Source organism: Muscardinus avellanarius (assembly GCF_963383645.1).
Source record: "Muscardinus avellanarius genome assembly, chromosome: 5".
NCBI lineage: Eukaryota > Metazoa > Chordata > Mammalia > Rodentia > Gliridae > Muscardinus > Muscardinus avellanarius.
The window spans coordinates 72,172,210-72,194,449 of record NC_137790.1 but is presented as its reverse complement, the minus strand read 5'-3'; the positions used below and the strand labels follow the sequence as shown (position 1 = coordinate 72,194,449).

The window sequence follows — 22,240 nt, the reverse complement described above, 5'->3', positions numbered from 1 at the left end:
TCTAATCCCAAATCCAGTAGAAGACAAGAAATAATTAAAATCAGAGCAGAAATCAATGAAATAAATAAACAATACAAAATATCAACAAAACAAAAATCTGGTACAATCCAGGTGTGGTGGCACACACTTGTAATCCCAGCATTTGGAGGATCATGGTTTGTGGACAGCCTCAGCTACTTAGTGAGGCCCTTTGCAATTCAGTGAAACCCTGTTTAAAAATAAAGAATAAAAAATAGGGCCAGGGTGTGTTGCTTGAAGGTAGAACTCCCCTGGGTTCCATCTCGAGTACAGCAGAAAAAAGGAAAAGAAAAGAAAAGATAAACAAAAATGATATAACTCTTAGCCAATCTAACAAAAAGAAAGAAAATCAACCTAAATTATTAAAATAAGAAATTCAAAAGGAGATATCTCCAAAGACAGTAGGGAAATCCAGAGGATCATCGGAAACTATTTTGAAAATTCATACTCTGATGAGCTGGAAAACATAGAAAAAATAAACAAATTTCTAGATAAATACAGTCTACCAAATTTATATCAAGAGGATTTAAACAAAACCCTAAACTGACCCATATAGCAAGAAAAGAGATTTTAAAAACAGCAATAAAAAGCCTTCTATCAAAGAAAAGTCCAGGTCTAGACATATTCCCAGCTGAATTCTACTTTATAGAAGAACGAAACCCAAACCTTCACAAATTATTCTGTGAAATAGAAAGTGATGGAATTCTTTCAAACTCCTTTAGTGAAGTATTACCTTAATACCAAAGTCAAATAAAGATGTCTTGAGAAAAGAAAATTGCAGACCAATATCCTTGATGAACATAGATGCAAAAATTCTAAACAAAATACTAGCACTATACATTCAAAACCATATCAAAAAAATTGTATGCCATGACCAAGAGTTTCATTCTAGGATGGTTTTTTTTTGTTGTTGTTGTTTTTTTTTTTTTTTCCCTGTGGTACTAGGGATAGAACCCAGGGGCTATTTCTACCTCCGGGCTATACTCACAGACCTATTTTATATTTTATTTGGAAACAGGGTCTCACTAAGTTGCTGAGAGCCTCACCAAGTAGCTGAAGCTGGCTTCGAACTTGAGAGATCCTCCTGTCTCAGCCTCCCAAGTACTGGGATTACAAGCGTGCGCCACCATGCCCGGCTGGGGTTTCACTCTAGGGATGCAAAGCTGACTCAACATACACAACTCAATACATAAATACACCACATAAATAGAACTAAGAACAAAAATCACATGATCATTTCAGTAGATGCTGAAAAAACATTTGATAAAATCCGGCACCCAATCATGTTCAAAACACTGCAGAAAATAGTAATATAAGGAACTTACCTCAACACCATAGAGGCAATATATAATAAATCTATAGCCATATTGAATGAGGAAATATTGCAAAAATTCCACTTAAAATCAGGAACAAGGCCGGGTATGGTGGCACATGCTTGTAGTCCCAGCATTTGGGAGGCTGAGACAGGAGGATCACAGTTCAAGGACAGCCTCAGTTACTACTTAGTGAGGTCCTTTACAACTCAGTGAGACTGTGTTTCAAAATAAAGAAGAAAAAAATAGGACTGGGAGTGTAGCTCAGAGGTAGAACCCCAGTACCGAAAAAAAAAAAAAATCAGGAACAAGACAAGAATGTACTCTATCACCACTCCTTTTAAAATTATACTTGAAACTCTAGCCAAAGCAATAATGCAAGAGAAGCAAATCAAAGAAATACAAATAAAAAAAAAAACCCTGAAATTATCTCTATTTGCAAATGACATGATCCTATACTTACAGTACCCAAAAAACCTCAATGAAAAGATTTCTAGAGCTGACTAACAAATTCAGCAAAGTAGCCATCTACAAAATCAATCTGCAAAAAAAAAATCAGTGGCTTTTCTATATGCCAACCATGAATCTACTAAAAAAGAGATCCAGAAAGCAATTTCATTTACAATAACCTCTAAAACAATAAAATACCTAGAAATAAATATAAGGAGGTCAAAGACCTCTATAGTGAAAATTATAAAACAGAAATTGAGGGAAACCTTAGAAGAAAGAAAGACTTCTCATGTTCTTGGATAGGCAGAATAAATATTAATAGCCGGGATAGGCAGAATTAATATTAAGTGGTGGCTCACACTTAAAATCCCCACGCTTGGGAGGCGGAGACAGGAGTATCGCGCAGGTTTGAAGCCAGCCACACGCGCTGGCTTAGGAGACCCTGTTTCCAAATAAAAATATAAAATAGGTCTGGGAGTGTAGCCCGGAGGTAGAAGGGCTTCCAGGAACCCCAGTACCACCAAAAAAAAAAAAGAATAAATATTAATAAAATAGCCATTCTACCAAATAAAATTATATTACAAAGCTATAGTAATAAAAACAGTATGGTATTTTCATTAAAACAGACACATAGACCAATGGAACAGAATATAAAATACAGAAACAAATCCACACACTTATAGCCAATTGATTTTTTTACAAAGGCGCCAAAAATATACCCTGGAGAAAATGCATCCTTTTCAAATAATGGTGTTGGAAAAACTGACTATACATTTCTACATTTGTAGAAAAATATAAATAAACTCCAACCACTCACCCTGCACATGAATCAACTCAAGATGGATCAAAGACCTATAAAATTAGACCAGAGACTTTGAAATTACTAGAGGAGGACATAGGACCAACACTCTAACATAGAGGCATGGGTAGAGACTTCCTCAATACGACTACCAAACTCAGTTAATTAAAACAAGAACTAATAAATGGAATGGCATTAAGTTAAAAAGTTTCTGTTCAGCTAGACATGGTGGCATATGCTTGTAATCCCAGTACTTGGGAGGCTGAGACAGAGGATTATAGGTTTGTGGCCGGCCTTAGCTACTTAGTGAGGCCTCCTGTAACTTAGTGAGATCCTGTTTCAAAATAAAGAATAAAATATAGAGCTGGGGGTGTTGCTTGGAGGTAGTACACCACTGGATTCTATCCCTAGTACTGCAAAAAAAAATTTTTTTTTTGAACCAGGCGTGGTGGCAACACACTTGTAATCCCAGTACTTGGGAGGTTGAGACAGGAAGATCGTGGAGGTTTGAAGCCAGCCTCAGCTACTGAGTGAGGCTCTCAGCAACTTAGTGAGACCCTGTTTCCAAATAAAATATAAAATAAGTCTGGGAGTGTAGCCTGGAAGTAGAAAGCCACTGGGTTCCAACCTCAGGAGCACACACACACACACAAAATCTGTCCATCTTAGAAGATTACCAAGAGTCTAAAGAGAGAGCCTATAGAATGGGAAAAGATGTTTGCCACATACTTGTTGGATAAAGGACTAATATCTAGAATATACAAAGAACTTAAAAAAAGCTTAACACTACAAAAACAAATAACCCAATAAAAATGGGGAGGTGGACTGAATAGACACTTCCCAAAATAAAAATACAAATGGCCAATAAATACATGAAAAAATGTTCAACGTCATTAGCAATCAGGGAGATGCAAGTCAAAACACAGTGAGATTCTGTCTGGTCCCCAGTTAAAATGACAATCATCGAGAACACAAACAACAATAAATGCTGGTGAAGATGTGGGGAAATATGAACTCTTTAATGGAAATTGGAATTCTTCTACATTGTTTGTGGGAATGCAAATTAGTACACCTGCTATGGAGATCAGTGTGGAGATTCCTCAGAAAACTGGGAACGAATCTACCATACTATCCAGCTATACCACTCCTGGGTATCTTTCCAAATGGATTGAAATCAGAATAGTATAGTAATATATTCATATCTGTGTTTAGAGCAGGACAATTCGCAATAGTCAAATTATGGAACCAACCTAGGTGTCCATCAATAGATGAATGGATTACAAAATTATGGGATATACACACAATGGAATTCCACGCAGCAATGAAGCAATATAAAATTGTTCATTTACAAGAAAATGTATGGACCTGGAGAATATCCTGTTAAGTGATACTAGCCAGTCACAGAGAGTGAGGGGTGATTAAGGGTCATGTTTTATCTCATATGTGGAAGCTAGGAAGTAATAAGGATACATGAGGGACCGTAGAAGATGGAGAAGAAACCCCAGTCGAGCAATGGAAGGGGTCCAAGGGAGAGTGGTGGTGGTAGGCAGGGAGAATTAATGAAGGAAACATTTCCATTGACATTATGCACATATGTGAAATGATCAATGCCAAACTCAATATCATGTATGGGGAAGAGAGATAGTGGGAAGGCATTGAAGCTCACCAAGTGCTATGTGCATGTATGCCCCTATCATTATTCTGAGCTGCTTTATAATGTGAAGCTACAATGCACCAACAAAAGTGTGTGTGTATACACGCGCACACACACACATATAATGCATATCTATCTGAACAAAAATAGGGTCTGAAGAGAAAGCCTATAGACTATGTGAAAATATTTACCAGCTACTCCTATAACAGAGGACTAATCTCAAATATGCAAAGAACTTAACATCTTAACATTAAAAAATTTTTCAATCAAAAGATGAGCAATTGAACTAAATGGACACTCCTCAAAAGAAGAAATACAAATGGCCAGCAAATATATTTTAAAGATCATCATCATTGGAAATCAAGGAAATGAGCTGGGTATAGTGGTGCAGGCTTTTAAACTCAGTACTTGGGAGGCTGAGACAGGAGGATTGCAGGTTCATGGCCAGCCTCAGATACTTAGTGAGGCCTTGTTTCAAAGTAAAGAATAAAAAATAGGGCTGTGAGTATAGCCTGGAGGTAGAATGCCTGGGTTCCATTCCTAGTACTGCAAAAAAAAAAAAAAAAAAAAAAATTAAGGAAATGCAAGGCCGGGCGTGGTGGCGCACGTTTGTAATCCCCGCGCTTGGGAGGCTGAGACAGGAGGATCGCACAGGTTCGAAGCCAGCCTCAGCTACTTAGTAGGCTCTCAGCAACTGAGTGAGACCCTGTTTCCAAATAAAATATTTTAAAAATAGGTCTGGGAGTATAGCCCGGAGGTAGAAAGCCCCTGGGTTCCACCCCCAGTACCACCAAAAAAAAAAAAAAAAAATCAAGGAAATGCAAATCAAAACTACACTGAGATTCCATCTAACTCCATTTGGAATGGCAATCATCAAGAATACAATCAATGATAAATGCTGGAAAGTGAGTGGGAGAAAAGAAACATATACATTTTTAGTGGGATTGTAAATTAGAACAACCACTATAGAGATCAGAATGGAAGTTCCTCAAAAGACTAGAAATGGAACCACCATATGGTCCCACTATATTTAAGAAAGATACTCTTCAGTATCTTTCCAAAGGAATTAAAGTTAGATATTCTAGTGATAAAGGCATACCCATGTTTATAGCAACAGAATTTGCAATATCCAAGTTATGGAACAAACCTAGATGTCCATCAACAAATGAATGGGTAAAGAAAATGTGGTATGTAAACACAACCCCCATAAAGAAGAACAAAATTATATCATTATAATTACTGTGTCACTATAATAATATCATAACAAAATTATATCATTTACATATCCGTAAAGAAGAAGAACAAAATTATATCATTTGCAGGAAAATGGATGGAACTGGAGAGCATTATGCTAAGTGAGATCAGCCAGACTCAGGAAATCAAGGGTAGTGTGTTTTCTCTTATATTGGAAACTAGAGGGAAAATAGGAAAGAAAGGGGACTTCATGAAAAGGAGGAGAGTGACTAACAGAGGAGTTGAAAAGGACTAGGGGGAGGAGGGGCGACAAAGAGAGGCTTGGGGAAGGAAACAGAGCAAATAATGTTACACATTATTTGAATCTTACTATGAATCTTACTATGAGGTACAATTAAAATTAATTGAAAAGAAAAATTAGGCAGTGGTAAAGGACACTGGTGGCTTCAGACATGTTGGCTCTGACTTCCCAACAGAAAGGTCTTGAACTTAGAAGGGAGTCTATATTGGGGGTATTGATTTGGAAATCCCAGAACTTTTCAACCATGGATGACCAGTATTTCTCCACTCTTGCCCTTGTCTTTTATCCAGAATTTCTGGCTACTGGTTTCCACGTTTCAGGCCAGCTAAACTAAGCTTATTCTGGAACTGAACATTAGCGCAAGGTTCGCATCCGATGACGTTGGTGTGTGGCTTTCCTGGACTGCCAACTCCTGCAAACACCAGTGTTTAGCTTTGTGCATTGGGGTTCTGGCGTGCCTAATGTATCGTGGGGCAGCGCTCTGTGCTTTCCCATCCCCGAGACTTAGGAATCACTGGGTAATTACTCTCCACCCAAACATTTTTGTATGTGTGTGATGGAGATTAAACTCAGGGGCATTCTACCTGCAATTTACACCTCCAGCTGTATTTTATTCTTTATTTGAAATAGGGTCTCGCTAAGTTGCTGAGGCTGGCCCCAAGTCTGTGGTCCTTCTGTCTCACCCTCCTAAGTACTGGGATTATAGTGTACACCACCAGGTCTGGCTTTACACTCACATTTTGCTCAGTTCTGAAAACATCTACCCCACTCCAATCCATTTCAACAGTCCTAGCCTTATGGCCATCATCGGATTCAGTGGGGAGCAACCACTCAACAAAGGACCTCTTCTTCATTCCTTAAAGGAGACAACTGAAGGATGTGTTGAAGACCACGCAACCTCCTAGCTGGTTACTATCCTTAGAATCTGGGTCAGGTAAAAACAGATTATAAAATGGGTCTCACATCTCCAGGACAATGGAAAGTCCACTGGTGGAGAGAGGCTGGATGGCTCTTCCTGAGAATACACTTAGGGTTTTGGGCAAACTTGAAATAGCACTAGGAAATTAGTTGGAACATGGAACTATAAGAAACACAGTGTTGATTAAATTTTAGATCCAGAAATATAGGACAAGTGTAAACATACAAATAGAAAACCACTTTCTGCTCTAAAATCAAGTTTGAGAGTACAGAAGTTAAGGTATCTTTCAAGAAAAAGGTAAACATTGAAGAGATCAAAATAATAAACATTGTAAGCCAATAAGTCAGTTCTAGATCCAAAGGATGGAAAACAAGAATTAATGTAAACAATCAAAAAGATTCCTATCTCCTAATAATCTTGTGCTTCTTAATAAAATCATGTTCACTCGATTTTACAGTCGAATAATACATCCATATTATGTGGAAACAACATATATATATCCATAACCAGTCATTTTGCCAACTAAAGGTAGCTATCATGCTAGTTCTAGTAAAAAAAAAAAAATACAAAACCCTCCAGGCATGGTGGCACACACCTGTAATCCCAGTATTTGGGGAGTAGGTATCACTTTATCCCTCTTGCTCAGCTCATTCACCATAGTTCATCGTTTCCTCCCCACTACAATGACATGTTTATCCAAGAAAACCAGTCAGTTCTTTAGTAAATGTCAGGTGGCACAACAGGGCAGCGTCCAGATGCTGTTGCTAGTTAAGCGGCAGAGTCCACAATAGCTGCTTGGTTGCTGGCTTTTTCCCACCACAGGTGATGAGATAGGAAGAGCTGCTGCCTCTGTGTGGGAGCTAGCATCCCAGAGGAGTCACCGCTCCCTGGAGTGTTTCCAAAGATCTATCCTACAAAACAGTACCAGCCAACTGCCATACAAGGCATCCCCAGACACATCATGTCCTTGCTTCTTATTAGCTGTGTGGTCATGAGTGGGCTTTGTTGAGTCTAGAGTCATTTCATCATCACCCCCAGGCACTTTTTACTCTTTCTGCAATTGCAGACACCTTCCAGTCCTCATAAAGAACGGATCCCATCTTTCTGACCTAAACCGTAAGCTCTAGGAGTTTCCCCAAAGTCTGTCCTTTGAACGACTGGCTCAGAGTAGGCAGATCATGTAGCCCCAGGCAGCTCCAAGCTGAGAAAATCCTGCACTGTGTAAGTCAAGAAGAGATGGAAGAGACCATTATGTGCCTTCTTTAATAAATGCAGTTATCTCACCTGAGATTTCACCTGGTCTTTTGACATCTTCTTTTATCTTAGATTCCTGAAACCCAAATAATAAAGTAACGTTAATATATTTCTAATAATTTCTTTGCATTCAGATAATGGTGGCAGGCCAGGCTCATTGGTGCATATCTGACTCTCAGTATTTGGGAGTCTGAGACAGGAGGATCACAGGCTCAAGGTCAGCTCCAGCAATTTAGCAAGACTCTCGACAACTTAGCAAGACCCTGTTTTAAAGTAAAATAAAACAAAACCGTCCCCCCCCCCCAAAGAAGGATTGAGGATGTAACGAAAAAGAAAATGCCAGGTGCAGTGGCACATGCCTAAAATTCCAGATTATAAGGATGGAGATATAGGGTAGAAATGGTAATGGAAAGCTCTGGTAGTGGGGTTTTTAAATGCATCTGGGGCCACATGTTATAACATACCCACTTACTAGTCACTACAATCATCAGTGAAAATGAGACACAAACAATAGAATCCTCGATTTACACAAAGAAAAGGGGTAAGACCTAAGGGAAATGGCTTATCTCGTGATTTTTACCCCATTTAACTTTTACTGAGTATTTACTATATAAAAAGCACTGGGCCATGTGCTTCATAGACGTCACCTCATATAATCCTTACAATAAATCTGACAATAGATTTTATGATGGAGAAAATATGTACATGTAGTCTGGGTCGCTATCCCCTCAAAATAATGTAAAAATAAAACAAAATAGCAAGTTTCAGGTTATAAAGAAGACAAATCAAACAAATCCAAAATTTTATATCCAAAGCCGACATTTTGTAACACACCAACCTTCACTTTATGAAAGTGTACAAAAATCAAACAAAAAATGCCTCCTCCTCCATTATTTCATAATGATGGCTTGTCACAGTCCACTTTCTTCACAGATGGGAGCTGCCTTTCTCACTCCAGTTTGACCTACACTCCTCACTCCACTGAATTGTCTTCCCAAGATTCCCACCCAGCATACCCTGGGAGAACCCCCGTTAAGGAATGAGCTGAATCATTCCTTAAGTTTACTTACATTTGTTGGAATTTTCTTCTTATAGCCTGGGCCTTCATCTGAGACTTCAGGCAACCAAACCGTTAACTTGAATGTTCCTTTTCCTGGCCACACTAACTCATGATCCTTTTTCTGTAGAACCCTCGGCCGAACTAAAATGTAAATAAAATAAAATAAAATCTTAAAATCCAAATGTCAAATAATCTATGGTTATATAATTAGTCCATGATTTCTAAGGGCTTTCATCATTATCAGTCAATGGCTTGGCTGGTTTCTCAAGAGAGACTGTGTAGCAAAAAAGGAAAAGTTTAGCAAGGAGATGTGGATTTGCATTTCATCTTTGAACGTATTTTTAAATATTTAAATATTTAATACTTAATATTTTTAAGTATTTTAAAATATTTAATGGTTTGGAAATGGGGTGTCTCCCAAGGGCCCATGTGTTAATCCAAGCCTGGCTTGGTTGCCAGGCTGTAGTGCTAATGGGAGGTAGAAGAACTTTTAAGAGATAAGGCCTAGTGGGAGGAAGTTAGGTTATTGGGAACAGACCCTTGAAGTGAATCTTGGGATTCCAACCCCTTCACCTTTCTCTTTTTTACTTCCAGTAAAGGGATAAGGACTTGCCCCACCATGCACTCCCACTGTGATGCACAGTTTAGCCAACAATCTAAAAGCAACAAGTCCACTGATGATGAGCTGAAACTTCTAAATTTGTGAGCCAGAATAAACTTTTCTTCTTTTTAAGTTGATTATTTTAGATATTTTTTCACAGTAATGGAAAGGAAAAGAACACATTTAGTCTTTTCCTTAAAAAGCCTTACTTAGAAAGCCTCAGTCTTCTTACCTACTAATTTGGGGCAAATGGAGATAACTTGTGCAAGGTTGAGATGGGTTACATTGAAGAAACATTACAAAGAACCTCATACAGTACCTGACATGAGTAGGCATTCAAAAAGGTAGCAATGTTCATTTTACATGGGAGTGAAATTATTAAAGTATTCATCATGGAGAGCCAGGGAAGACTGGGTGCTGGGACATCATATGATAAAAGCCATGCTTTTGGAAGGTAACTCAGGTGGCTATGATCAGAATAACCAAGAAGCCAGTTAAAAAGCCATTTCAACCAGCCAGACACGACACATGCTTATAATCCCAGTACATGGGAGATAACTGCCGTAACTTAGTGAGACCCCTATTTTTTATTTTTAGCACTGGGGATTGAAGTCTGGGGTATTCTACCTCTGAGCTACACATGGGGGCCCTGTTTTTTACTGATTGATTGATTGATTGGTTGGTTGGTACTGGAGATTGAACCCAGAAGCAGTCTACTTCTTAGTTCCTATTTCATTTTTTATTTTGAATTTATTTTTATTTTTGAATTTATCTTATTTTTATTCAGCCCTATTTTATTTTTTATTTCAAAACAGGGTCTCACTAAGTTGCAGAGGGCCTTACTAAGTTACAAGGCTACCCTTGAACCTGCGATTCTACTGTATCAGCCTCCTAAATAGTGGGATTACAAGCATGCACCATCAGACCTGACTTCATTTTTTTTTATTTTGAAACAGGTATTGCTAAATTGTTGAACCTGCTATCTTCCTGTCTCAGCCTCCCAAGTACTGGGATTATAGGCATGTGCAACCACACTCAGCTTGCGAGACCCTATTTAAAAATGAAAATAAAATAGCTGAGGGTTTAGCTCAGAGGTAGTATGCCCCAGATTCAATCTCCATTGTTGGGGACAAGCAAGCAAAAAAAAAAAAAAAAAAAAAAAAGAAGACATTTCAACAAGTTTCTTAACCTATAATAAGGAACCCATAGCTGACAGTAAATAAATAAGAAGGGATTGGTGGAGATTTTGTGAAAACGGAACATCAGGCTTCTGGGCTATAATGAACAAACTAAACAATGAACATGAGAATCCAAAGACCTGTATTCAACTTCTAACTGTGCCATGAAGTAGCTAAGTGACTATAAAGAAATAACTTCTTGGAAGTCTATTTCTCCTCTTATGAATGCTCTTTGTAACAGACTCAAGAAGCCATGCAAATGCCAGTTGTAATTACCAGAAGCATTCAGGGAAAGAGAAGGAAATCAGTGTCTCAGGCCGTGGAGAACAAGGAAGGAGTGAGTTTAAAGGAGGGGCTCACATTCGGGTGGTACAAAGAGGTCAGGGAGTACTGCTCGGAGCTGCGGCCGTGGCAACACAGGAACCACAGGTTCCCCTGTTCTGTGCTGATGGAGTTGGTCTGATCAGGTCAGAATCCCATAAAGAAGGGCATGATAGCTTTCCCACCTCAACCAACCATGAAGGGGCAGGCCAAGTAGGGCCTTACCTGGATGCTCACTCAGAAACAGTCTGAGAAGAAACGTGAGGCTCTAACTTCCCTCTTCACAAGGAGGGCAGAAGTTTGCACATGGACTCTAGAGGGGCTGGATTAAGCTAGCATAAGGAACGAGACCCAGAATCCCAAGAACAGGCTGTTGTAAGCCATGTCATCCAACATCATGCACCTCATTGTGGCATTACTGTTATTTCTTAGACTTTGATAAAATTCTACACAGGCATCTAAATGTGTCAGCCTCTTCTCAGATAGTGTGTGATATGATATGTATGGGCACAAGTATTTCAGGAGAGTGAGGGTGGTAACACTGGAATGTGATCCCCAACAAAAAGGTGAATCTGGCAGGAAAAAGAGTGGACAAGCTGATGTCCAGCCTCCCTTATCTACATGGATAGTCTTCCTCTTACAGCAGCCTGAGGGCACCAACATTTGATTGCATTTAAGGAGATGGGAGAGCTGGGTGTGATGGCCCAGCTATAATCACAAAACGTGAGAGGCTGAAACAGGAAGATCACAGGTTCAAGGCTGGCCTCAGAAACTTAGGAAACTCGAGCAACTTAGTCAAACCCTATGTCAAAATAAAGAATTTTAAAAGGGCTAGGTTTGTAACTCAGAGGTAGAATTTCTCTGGCTTTAATCCCCAGTACCAAAAAAAAAAAAAAAAGAAGAAAAGAAAATAAGTGAATTCCCTTACATCAAAGTATCTGACAATTATTAAGAGCCAAATTATGACTAGAAAGTATGATAAAATGTACATGTCTGAAATGGAGTTTAAGATATTATAAGTCAGGGGCTGATTGAATGTTGATTAAGATGACTTTGATACCTAGCACAGAAAAGAAAAAATGATATGTTAATTTATACTCAACATTAGAGAAACCCAATTAACTATGATAAAACCAAGATATGGTTTCCTAGTCATTGCTGTTTGCTATCCACTATTTCTACAGAGAAGTGCTGATTGACTCACTATTACAGGATTCTATGAATAGTCATAAAGTCATGTTAGACTATGGCCTGTGCCTGATGAGGCCACTTCCTTCATTGAAGGTGGAAGGGAACCTCTGCAGGAAGAGAAGCAATTACCTATGACTGTAAACGTAGGCCATTTATTCATGGCAAATCTCTGACGACTTCCTGCTGAGAAAGTGGATTTTAGTTGCAGAAGGAAACTGAAACTCAATAACTGAAACTGAAAAAGGGACATTCCACCCTTAAGAACTTTGACCATAAATAAATTTGAGTTTTTATAAAAGGTTTGAGTTATCTGACTGAGAGGTAAGATAAGAAAGGACACTAGAAGCAGTATGGGGGTGGAGAGAGAGGGGTAGTAGACTAAGAGTAGAGAAGGAAGAAAGCCCAAACTCTTTGGCCTAGAACTGAATTATTTTATCATGAAATTATATTGTATGCTATTTGTACTTTTATGCTGATGATATTTCCATATGATTTTCTACCATTTTTGTTCATTGGGGTTATGAAAGAACAATGAAGAGTCTTAAACTTTAGCGCCTCACGGTCACCTGGGGGGGCTGCTTAACATGGTTCTAATCACCTGTCCGACACTCACTGGACCAGAAACTCTAGGACAAAGCTGGGACGACCTGCTTCCCAGGTGATTAGGAAACCAGTGGTCTGTTCCCCGGTATGAACGTTACTCCTGAGGATAAAGGGACGCTGAAAAAGAAAGTCCCCAAGGGCTGTGTTCATGGTGATGTTGCTGTAGGAATCAAAGTGAGACACCCCTCTGGGAAGAGTGAAAGCCAGAGGGAGATGCCCCTCCACAGCTGCCCTCCTGAGCACCCCGGAAATTGACCCTGGAAGAAACTACTTCCTTTGGCATGAGGGGTTGGAGCCAAGCAGGGCTCTGGTCCTCTTCATCCTCAACTCCCTCAGACTTAACTGTGCGCCTTCCCTTTGGGGTCCTTGATCCCATTTCATGACCGTCTAGGCCTCTTTGCCTCTCTCCTCTGACCCAAACTACATCCCGAGGCTCTACACCCCATCTCTAAGATCACAGTGAAAAGGTGCTCAGTTAGGACTTCCCATTACACACCCGTGGGCACTCTGAGCAGGCAGGTGATCTATCGGGGGCTCTTGGTCTCCTTTCCTCAACAGAAACAGTGGTGGGAGGTGGAGAGAAGTCAGCCACCCCACGACCTGTTTTGGGGGGGAGTACTGGAGATTGAACCCAACGGCATTCTACCTCTACCTCCGAGCTCCACCCTCGGACCTTTGGGTTTTTATTTGGAAACAGGGCCTCGCTAAATAGCTGAAAGCCTCGCTAAGTTTTGGAGACCAGAGCTTGGAACCTGCGGACCCTCCGGTCTGTCTCAGCCTCCCCAAGGATTACAGGTGTGCACCACCACGCCCGGCTAACCCACAATCACAGAGTGGGCGACACTGAGTCTGCAGGACGAGGCCAAGCAGGCGCTGGGCCGGGCTGCACACCGGCGGGGGGGTCCCCAGAGCGCTGCCCTCGCCACCCCCCTCCCCGTGAGCGACCAAGGCGAAAGCTCGAGGCCTCTTTACACCGGACCTTGTGACCTAACCGCTAGGAATCTCCGCTGACCCCAGAGGAATCCCCGAGACTCCAGGTTTCTTAATCCTTTTCCTTCCCCACCTAAGGAACAGCAAAAGAGAAAGAGGATGCCAGGGGCTGGGGTCCTGCCGGGCGCCCCGGCCCCTCCTCGCCAAGCCTCACCGTCCTCGGGGGAGAAGACCACCAGGAAGCGGCCCGGGACCCCCGGCTCGGCGCGGACCTCGCACTCGCCGCCGCCCGACCGCTTGGCGCTCTGGAAGTACATCTGCAGCTTGGTGGTCAGAGTCCTCGGGGGGTCGGGGCCCCAGGAGCCCTGGACCAGCAGCGGGAAGGAGCGGGACGCCGCCATCCTCGACTGCGCCCGCCGCCCGGGCCCTGGGGAAGTTCCCTCGGTGTCTTTCGCTTTCGTTTCCTGGAAAACCCCTCCTGGCACTTAGTTTCTGTCTTCTGCTGGGCTGTCCCCGGATTGGAATAGCCGCCCACAGCGAAGGCCAGCAGCCCCTCGGGCCGCCAGCCCCTCCAGGCTCGGGCCGCCAGCCCCTCTGCGCCCCTGGACCCCAGCTGCCACCGCAGCTCCGGGTCACCTGGCCTTGAATAAACACAAAGATAGTTTCATTTTTGCCCAAGCCGACATTTTGCAGGGAAATAAAACGGCTCGCAAACTGTGACCCTCTTGGTTCCTTTGCCACCGATCTGGGGACTCCTTTCAACCGTCCAGGCACTTAGCAGAATTTTACCTGGCTTCCCTTCTTTTGAGTTTTGTCCCCCGCCCGGTTCACACTAAGCGTCTAGGAGCCTGGGGAAAGCGATGCACTCAGGTTCCGTGGAACAACTGCAAGGTGTCATGTGCATGGATTCAACAGTGTCACGGTCCCTGCCCTCTCCCACCCACACAACTGTGGTGACACAGGAGTTATGACGCAGGAGGTTTTGGTAGCACTGGGGATGGAACCCAGGGGCTTTTCTACCTCCGGGCTATACTCCCAGACCTATTTTATATTTTATTTGGAAACAGGGTCTTACTAAATTGCTGAGAGCCTCACTAAGCAGCTGAGACTGGCTTTGAACGTGCGCGATCCTCCTGTCTCAGCCTCCCAAGCACGGGGATTACAAGCGTGGGCCACCACGCCCGGAGGCAGTAGGATAATTGCTTTGGGAAAAAATATACAGATGTTCCTGGAATAAACAAACTTCTAGTCTGGGAGTAGAGGAGGATTTTATGGAGAGGTGATATGTCACCAGAGGCCTATGGATGATTAAGGGATGGCCTCAGAGGAGTTCTGTTGTGTGATTTACACACTCACAAGTTCCCTGCAACGGCTACGGTGCCTACAGTGGAGGCAGGGAGGCCCCGTAAGTGGCTGCCAGTGTGGTCCAGGTGAGAGGAGGCTGGCTGAGACCAGAGTGCGGGCAGAGGAGGAGAGGGTGGGATTCTAAACTAATATTGAGAGCAGGACTTGCTCGAAGATGTGAGTGGGGAGAGAAAGAAAAGCTCAGAGATGACTCCATGTTCATCCACAGCCGCATAATTGTTGCCTTTATTAAATGGGCAGAGAGTGGGGTGGCAGGAGAGGTGGGAGAGAGGCTGGGAAGAAGCCATAACGCTCCTTCCAGAAGTGTGGAGCGGGGAGTTAGGCACAGCTGGGGGTTGTAGGATCAGGATGCTGTTCTTTATGTTCCTGACTTTAAATATTTTTAAGATAGAAAAGTCTGCAGGGCATGATGGCACACACCCGTAACCCTAATCCTTGAGAGGCTGAGAAAGGAGGACCATAGGTTCGAGGCCTGTCTCAGCAAGTTAGCAAGACCCTGTTTCAAAATTTAAAAATTGTTTAAAGGGGCTGGGGATGGGGGATATCTCAGAGGTAGACTGCCCCTGGGTTTAATCTCTTTACCAAAAGTTTTAAAAAGATATAAAAGTCTCAGGCACATGTAAATGTCGGTAGGAAGAAGGGAAGGAGAAGGTGCTGCTAATAGGAGTGTGAGGGCTTCCTTGGCATCAGCCATAGGAGCAGGCCATTTCCCCCAGGGCACGGGCAGAAGGCAGTGCGGCAGCAGAGCCCTGAGAAGCAGCGCTGCTGGGAAGGCCTGGGAGCTTCGCTGTGAGGAAGGGGTGAGAGCCTGCCAAAGTGGAGCTGCCTTCCCTGCAGGGCTGGCCCTTGCATATGGCCCTCTATTCACAACGAAGCCGAGTTCCAGAAGAAAGAGAATCAGAGACGGCCAAAGAAAGTTGACTGGGCTTTTATTCCTTTATATATAATAATGCTTAATAGTATCCTGAAATTGGTCTCCTGCCTTCCGCTCTCTACCTGCAGGTGGCGCTCATCATCTCATCCCCACCATCCTGAACCCCAGCATGAGAAGGGGGGAGGGCACCGCACGTCAGAGCCCACAGCCAGACTTGCGAGGTTCTCCCAGGGCGCCCATCACACATGCGCACAGCACTTGGTGAGCTTCCCCCTGGATTCCACCCCAGGCCCTCCCTTGAACAGAGAAATTTAAATGAAGGGGAGTGCATGAGGTGGAATCCAAGGGGAAGCTCACCAAGTGCGTGTATCGATCTCCCTGTCCCTCTGAACTTCATTATGCAGAATGATTACACCAATCAAATGCACTAATAAAAGTATATTTAAAAAATAAAATAAATTTCCCCTTTCAGCTTCTCTACAAATGCCTATAGCCTAGCATCAGGCTCCTTTCAACTCCTCTACGGACTAACATCATGGCACTCTCCATTTCTCCCTTGAAGCTGCTTCCCCATCTGTCCTGGATCAGTGACCTGTGAACACCTCATTCCCACCCACCTCACGGTGCTCCCCGAATCCCTGGTGCTGTCCTTCCGAAATAGGATGTTGCCACAGGCAGAGGAAGAAGCTCTCTGCGGAGTTTGTCCTCAGAGGAAGTCACAGGATGCTTCCCTCCCTGCGCACAAGTGTCTTCCAGGAGCTTCACGATCTTCAAGCCTCCATAGGGAGAGTTCCCAAGGCCGCTCAGTCGCCAGTGCAGTAATCCGTAGTAATTCTCCAGTAGGAGTAATGGAGGTTCACTAACAGTCCCGTGGGGTGGGAAGTAGAGAACAGCTTCTGCAGAAGGGTCCTGAGTAAGCGAGATCTTTCCAGGTCTGGGTAAGGTGCAGAGTAAAGCTGAGCCTGGTGTGGTGGCACACGCCTATAATCCTAGTACTTGAGAGGCTGAGACAGAAGCTTCGCAGGTTCAAGGCCAGCCTCAGCCTCAGCAACTTAGGGAGACCCTGTTTCAATATTAAAATGTTAAAAGGGCACTGGGGATATAGCTTGAAGGGAGAATGTCCCTGGGTACAATCTCCAGTTAAATAAATAAATAAATAAATAATCAGAATAAAGATCTCTCCTAGTCTCACTGAAGCACACACATGTATATATCACAAGAAAAGCATTAACACTGAGAGCACAATCTAGATCATATGTAAAAAGGAAAACAGACAGTATTTTATTAGCACTTCGTACCATGCATAATCTCCATCAGTGACATGCTGTCAAATACTGAACAAGCAAAACTCTGGGAGAAAAAAAGTCTGCATATATGTGTGTCTATTATGAATTTTACTGATATAATAATTGTATAGCATATAACTTATAAATAATAATAAGATATAATACTTTATTGTAATCTTCAGATAGCCAGTCAATTCTCAAAGAGTGCTTCAAAGATTTTTGCCAAAACTATCTGTAGCCAACCTATGGTTGCAATTGACAACTAAGTATAGTTAGAAAAAAATGTTGGTTGACACTTTTATTCACATTATTTTATTACATTATTTTGAAACAGGGTCTCACTAAGTTGCAAAGGGCCTCACTAAGTAGTAGCTGAGGCTGTCAGCAGACCATAATCCTTCCTGTCACAGCCTCCCAAATGCTGGTATTACAAGCATGTGCCACCATGCCCGGCTCCCATGTTCTAAATTCTAAAGAACAGCCACAGAGCCACACCTAATTAAAATGTGAACTATGAAATCATCTTTCTTTGGATTTACAAGACCCCAGAACACCTGGTGACTTTTTTTTTTTGGTGGGGAGGAGTTACTAGGAGTTGCACTCAGGGATAGTATGCCTCTGAGCTGTGGCCCCAGCCCTTTCATACTTATTTATTCATTCATTCATTATTTTGTTTTCAACAGGGTCTCCCTAAGTTGCTGAGGTTGACCTGTAACCTGCAACCTTCTGCCTCAGCCTCCCAAGAATCACCAGCATGTGTCACTGTACCCAGCATATGGTGGCCTTTGTAATGCCGCTCCTTATTCTTTAGTTCTATGCATCACCTAACACAAAGCATGTAAATTGTTGTGAGGTTTCACTTGCTGAAAAGTTAACATGTCTGTCTAAATAAACACTATAGGAGCTAATCCCAGGGGGTTGACGTCCATTTAAATGTCCTAGATAAGAAGGAGGGCTGGATATGTAGCTCAATGGCAGAGCACTTGCCTAGAGATAATAATAATAATAATAATAATTAATAATAATAATAATAATAATGAGGAGGAGGAGGAGGAGGAGGAGGAGGAGAAGAAGGAGAAGAAAAAGGAGGAGAAAAAGGAGGAGGAGGAGGAGATGACCTTGGATGCCTTATTTTTTTCTTCAGTACTAGAGATGAAACCTAGGGGCATTCTACCTCTGATCTATACTCCAGCCCTTCTTATTTTTTATCTTGAAATAAAGTCTTCCCAAGTTGCAGAGGATCTCACTAAATTGCTGAGGCTGGCTTCGAATATACAATCCTCCTGTCTTGTTCTCTCCAGTACTAGGATTACAGACATGCATCTCCACACCACGCTCCCTCTTCTTATAAGAACTCCAGTCATTGCGTTGGGTATCAGCCTAATCCAGTATTCATTTTTACTTGATTACATGAGCAAAGACCCTGTCTCCAGATCAGCTCACATTTATAGGATTGGGGGTTAGGACTTCAACACATCTTTTGGGGGGACAGAGTTCGACTCATTATAGTCCCACTTTTATGTTACTTTCTGTCTAGTGGCTAGGATCTAACAATTCCTTCCTGCTCAGTAACATTTTTGCTCATTCTCTCAATTGAAACCTTCCCCTGGAGTGAGCTGAGCCATTCTGACCATTGTTTGTCTCTGAGCTTTTTTCTATCAAAATACAGTTTCAATAAAGTTCAGATAACTAAATGGAAATGCCATCACCTGCCCAGTTTAGAAAGGCAACTAATAACTGCATGTACATAAACCAGCTCAATGACCTGCAAAGAAAATCTCATAGCAATACTAAATTAAAAAAAAAAAATCCAGGCGTGGTGGCACACGCTTATAATCCCCGCGCTTGGGAGGCGGAGACAGGAGGATGGCGCAGGTTTGAAGCCAGCCGTGCTGGCTTAAGAGACCCTGTTTCCAAATAAAAATATAAAAACAAATAGGTCTAGGAGTGTAGCCCGGAGGTAAAAGAAGGGTTTCCAGGAACCCCAGTACCACCAAAAAACAAAACAAAACAAAACAAATAAAACCACTAATGTCTTAACTTTACTGAATATTTTGCTATAAGTCTATTGATCTTCCCTCAACCCAACTAGACAAATTCTGTCTTTATTTTTTCTATTATGACCTATATTAATGGTTCTTTTATAATTATAATAGGCATGTATGATCAACTTGGTATTCTTCCTTTTATGCAACATGACTTAACCAAATATTTACTATGTCAGCTTTATATTCATCATTTTAATATATCTCTTGAGTATATCATCTTAACATACCATAGTTAGCTTCCATATATCTGTGTTGCTGGAATCTTAGCTTTCTTCTGGCATTTTACGATCACAAAATAAACATTATATATGTCTACTTTTCTTTTTTATGAAACATCATTTCCTCAGGTTAAGTTCTATCACTTGGTCAGGCGTTAGGCATATTTATTATTCTTTAATAAAGTACTGTTTTGCCGTCAGAAAGACGGGATCAGTTTGCATCACTATCATTAATGCATGAGCACATCTGCTTTTCTGAAGCCTTGCAGAACTGGCTTTCATAACTCTTCAAAGCTTTTCTGATTCTTTTTTAGGTTAAAAAATAAAACTTGAGGCCGGGTGTGGTGGCGCACGCTTGTAATCCCCGCGCTTGGGAGGCAGACACAGGAGGATCGCGCAGGTTCGAAGCCAGCCGCGCGCGCTGGCTTAGGAGACCCTGTTTCTAAATAAAAATATAAAATAGGTCTAGGAGTGTAGCCCGGAGGTAGAAGGGCTTCCAGGAACCCCAGTACCACCAATAAATAAATAAATAAATACAACTTGAGAGTAGGTTTGGTCCACAGATATTTTACCAACAAAGTTGACTGCCTTTTTTTTTTTTTTGAACTGGGGATTAAACCCAGAAATATAATATGAACTATACCCCCAGCCCTATTTTATTTTATTTTTATGTTCTACTTTTATTTGTTTTATTTTATTTTATTTTTTGCAGTTCTGGAGATGAAACCCATGGGCTTTCTATCTCTGGGATACACTCCCAGACCTATTTTATATTTTATTGGAAAACAGGGTCTCACTAAGTTGCTGAGAGCCTCACTAAGTAGCTGAGGCTGGCTTCGAACCTACGAAATCCTCTGCCTCCCTAATACTGGGATTACAAGCGTGTGCCACCACAACCAGCTCTTATTTTTTATTTTGAAACAGGGTCTCTGTGAGTTGTTTAAAATCTCACTAAGTTGCTAAAGCTGGCTTTGAACCTGTGGTCCCTCTATCTAGCCTCCCAAGTACTGGGATTACAGGTGTGTACCACTATGCCCAGCTAAACTACAAATATGTAAGGTTATGATTTACTGTGGTGTATCTTCTTGTGTGAACTCTTTTAGTCATTTGTTTAATGGACAGTTGGTATTTTATCCATTTGTATGTATTTTTCATATTTTTAATTGAATTTTCATCTTTATGTGCCAACATTTTCTCCCTTCTTCTAAATTTTTAAGTCTCAACTTTATTGGTATCATTCTATCAGAGCTAAAATTTAGTAAGGAAACCGTCTATCCTTTTTTCATTTCTATTCCATCAACAGTCAAGAGGTGACTTTCCTTATTGCAAATCTTCATGCATATGTGTAGGCATTTATTTTTAAAATATTTAACTTTTAATCCTCCTGGAATTTTTATTTTCTTTTTTTGTAGAATGTAGTGGGAGGTGTGTGTCTTTTTTATATTATCATTACTGACATTTGTGTATGTCAAGGACCTCAAATTGGTTAGCAGTTCATGTTAATGTCTGCTAGGACAAATTCTTCTCGTGACCCCTTTTAGAATCTGGAATACTCACCCAGGTGTGGTGACACACACTTGCAATCCCAGTACTTGGGAGGCTGAGACAGGAGGATCATGGGTTCACGGCAACTTGGTGAGGCCACCTGCAACATAGTAAGACTCTGCTTCAAAATAAAGAAGAATAAAAGGACTGGAGGTATAGCTCAGAGATAGAATGTCCCTGGGTTCCATCCCCAGTAACCAGTAACGCGCACGTACGCACGTGCACACACACACACACACACACACACACACACACACACACACACACACACACGAATCTGGAATACTCTTTAATGTTCTTTTTTAATATTTATTTATTTATTTATTTATTTATTTATTTATTTATTTATTTATTTATTTTAGTGGTACTGGGGTTCCTGGAAGCCCTTCTACCTCCGGGCTACACTCCCAGACATATTTTTTATACTTTTTATTTGGAAATAGGGTCTCTTAAGCCAGCGCGGCTGGCTTCGAACCTGCATGATCCTCCTGTCTCTGCCTCCCAAGTACGGGGATTACAAGTGTGTGCCACCATGCCCGGCCCTCTTTAATGTTCTTGACCACTTATTTTTCCATATAAAATAAGAATTACATCAATGTTATGAAGCATCTTATTTCTGAATCCATAATGGACTGTGCAGAGGCTGAGATGCAGTCCTGGTAAGGCTCAGTGTACCTTGATTTTGCTCCTGTCTCTTCAGGATTTTCAGGAGAAATCCTGGTATATTCTCCAAATTCCTCCTCATTAGGAGTCCAAAATTCTGATTCTCATCTCACAAAATTTCTTTCTTTCTTTTTTTTTTTTTTTTTGCGGGTCTGGGAATGGAACCCAGGGGCATTTGACCTCCGAGCTACACCCCCTGCCCTATTTTTTATTATTTATTTTGAAACCGGGCCTCACTGAGTTGCAGAGGGCCTCACTAAGTAGCTGAGGCTGTCCGCGAACCGCCATCCTCCAGGTCTCAGCCTCCCGAATGCTGGGATTACAAGCGTGCGCCACCACGCCCGGCATCTCACAAGATTTCTGAAGGGTCTGTTCTGCTCTCAAAGGCTGTGTTTCTGCTTTTACACTCTGTTCTTGTTCATCCACAGAATTTAACAATATTTCTTCGAGGACCT

General features: G+C 41.8%; 1 protein-coding gene across 1 annotated transcript in view; it reads right to left on the bottom strand.

Annotated features, from left to right (window-relative positions):
• Window positions 1–14,187, bottom strand: part of PARP14 (poly(ADP-ribose) polymerase family member 14) — a gene marked incomplete at both ends in the record, with an annotated part of 82,034 nt that extends 67,847 nt beyond the window's left edge. The window contains 3 exons of the mRNA XM_080696431.1: window positions 7,945–7,978; window positions 8,973–9,103; window positions 14,001–14,187. Of these exons, the coding sequence (XP_080552557.1) occupies window positions 7,945–7,978; window positions 8,973–9,103; window positions 14,001–14,187 (352 nt within the window). The remainder of the gene's footprint in view (window positions 1–7,944; window positions 7,979–8,972; window positions 9,104–14,000) is intronic.
• Window positions 14,188–22,240: the final 8,053 nt, after the last annotated feature.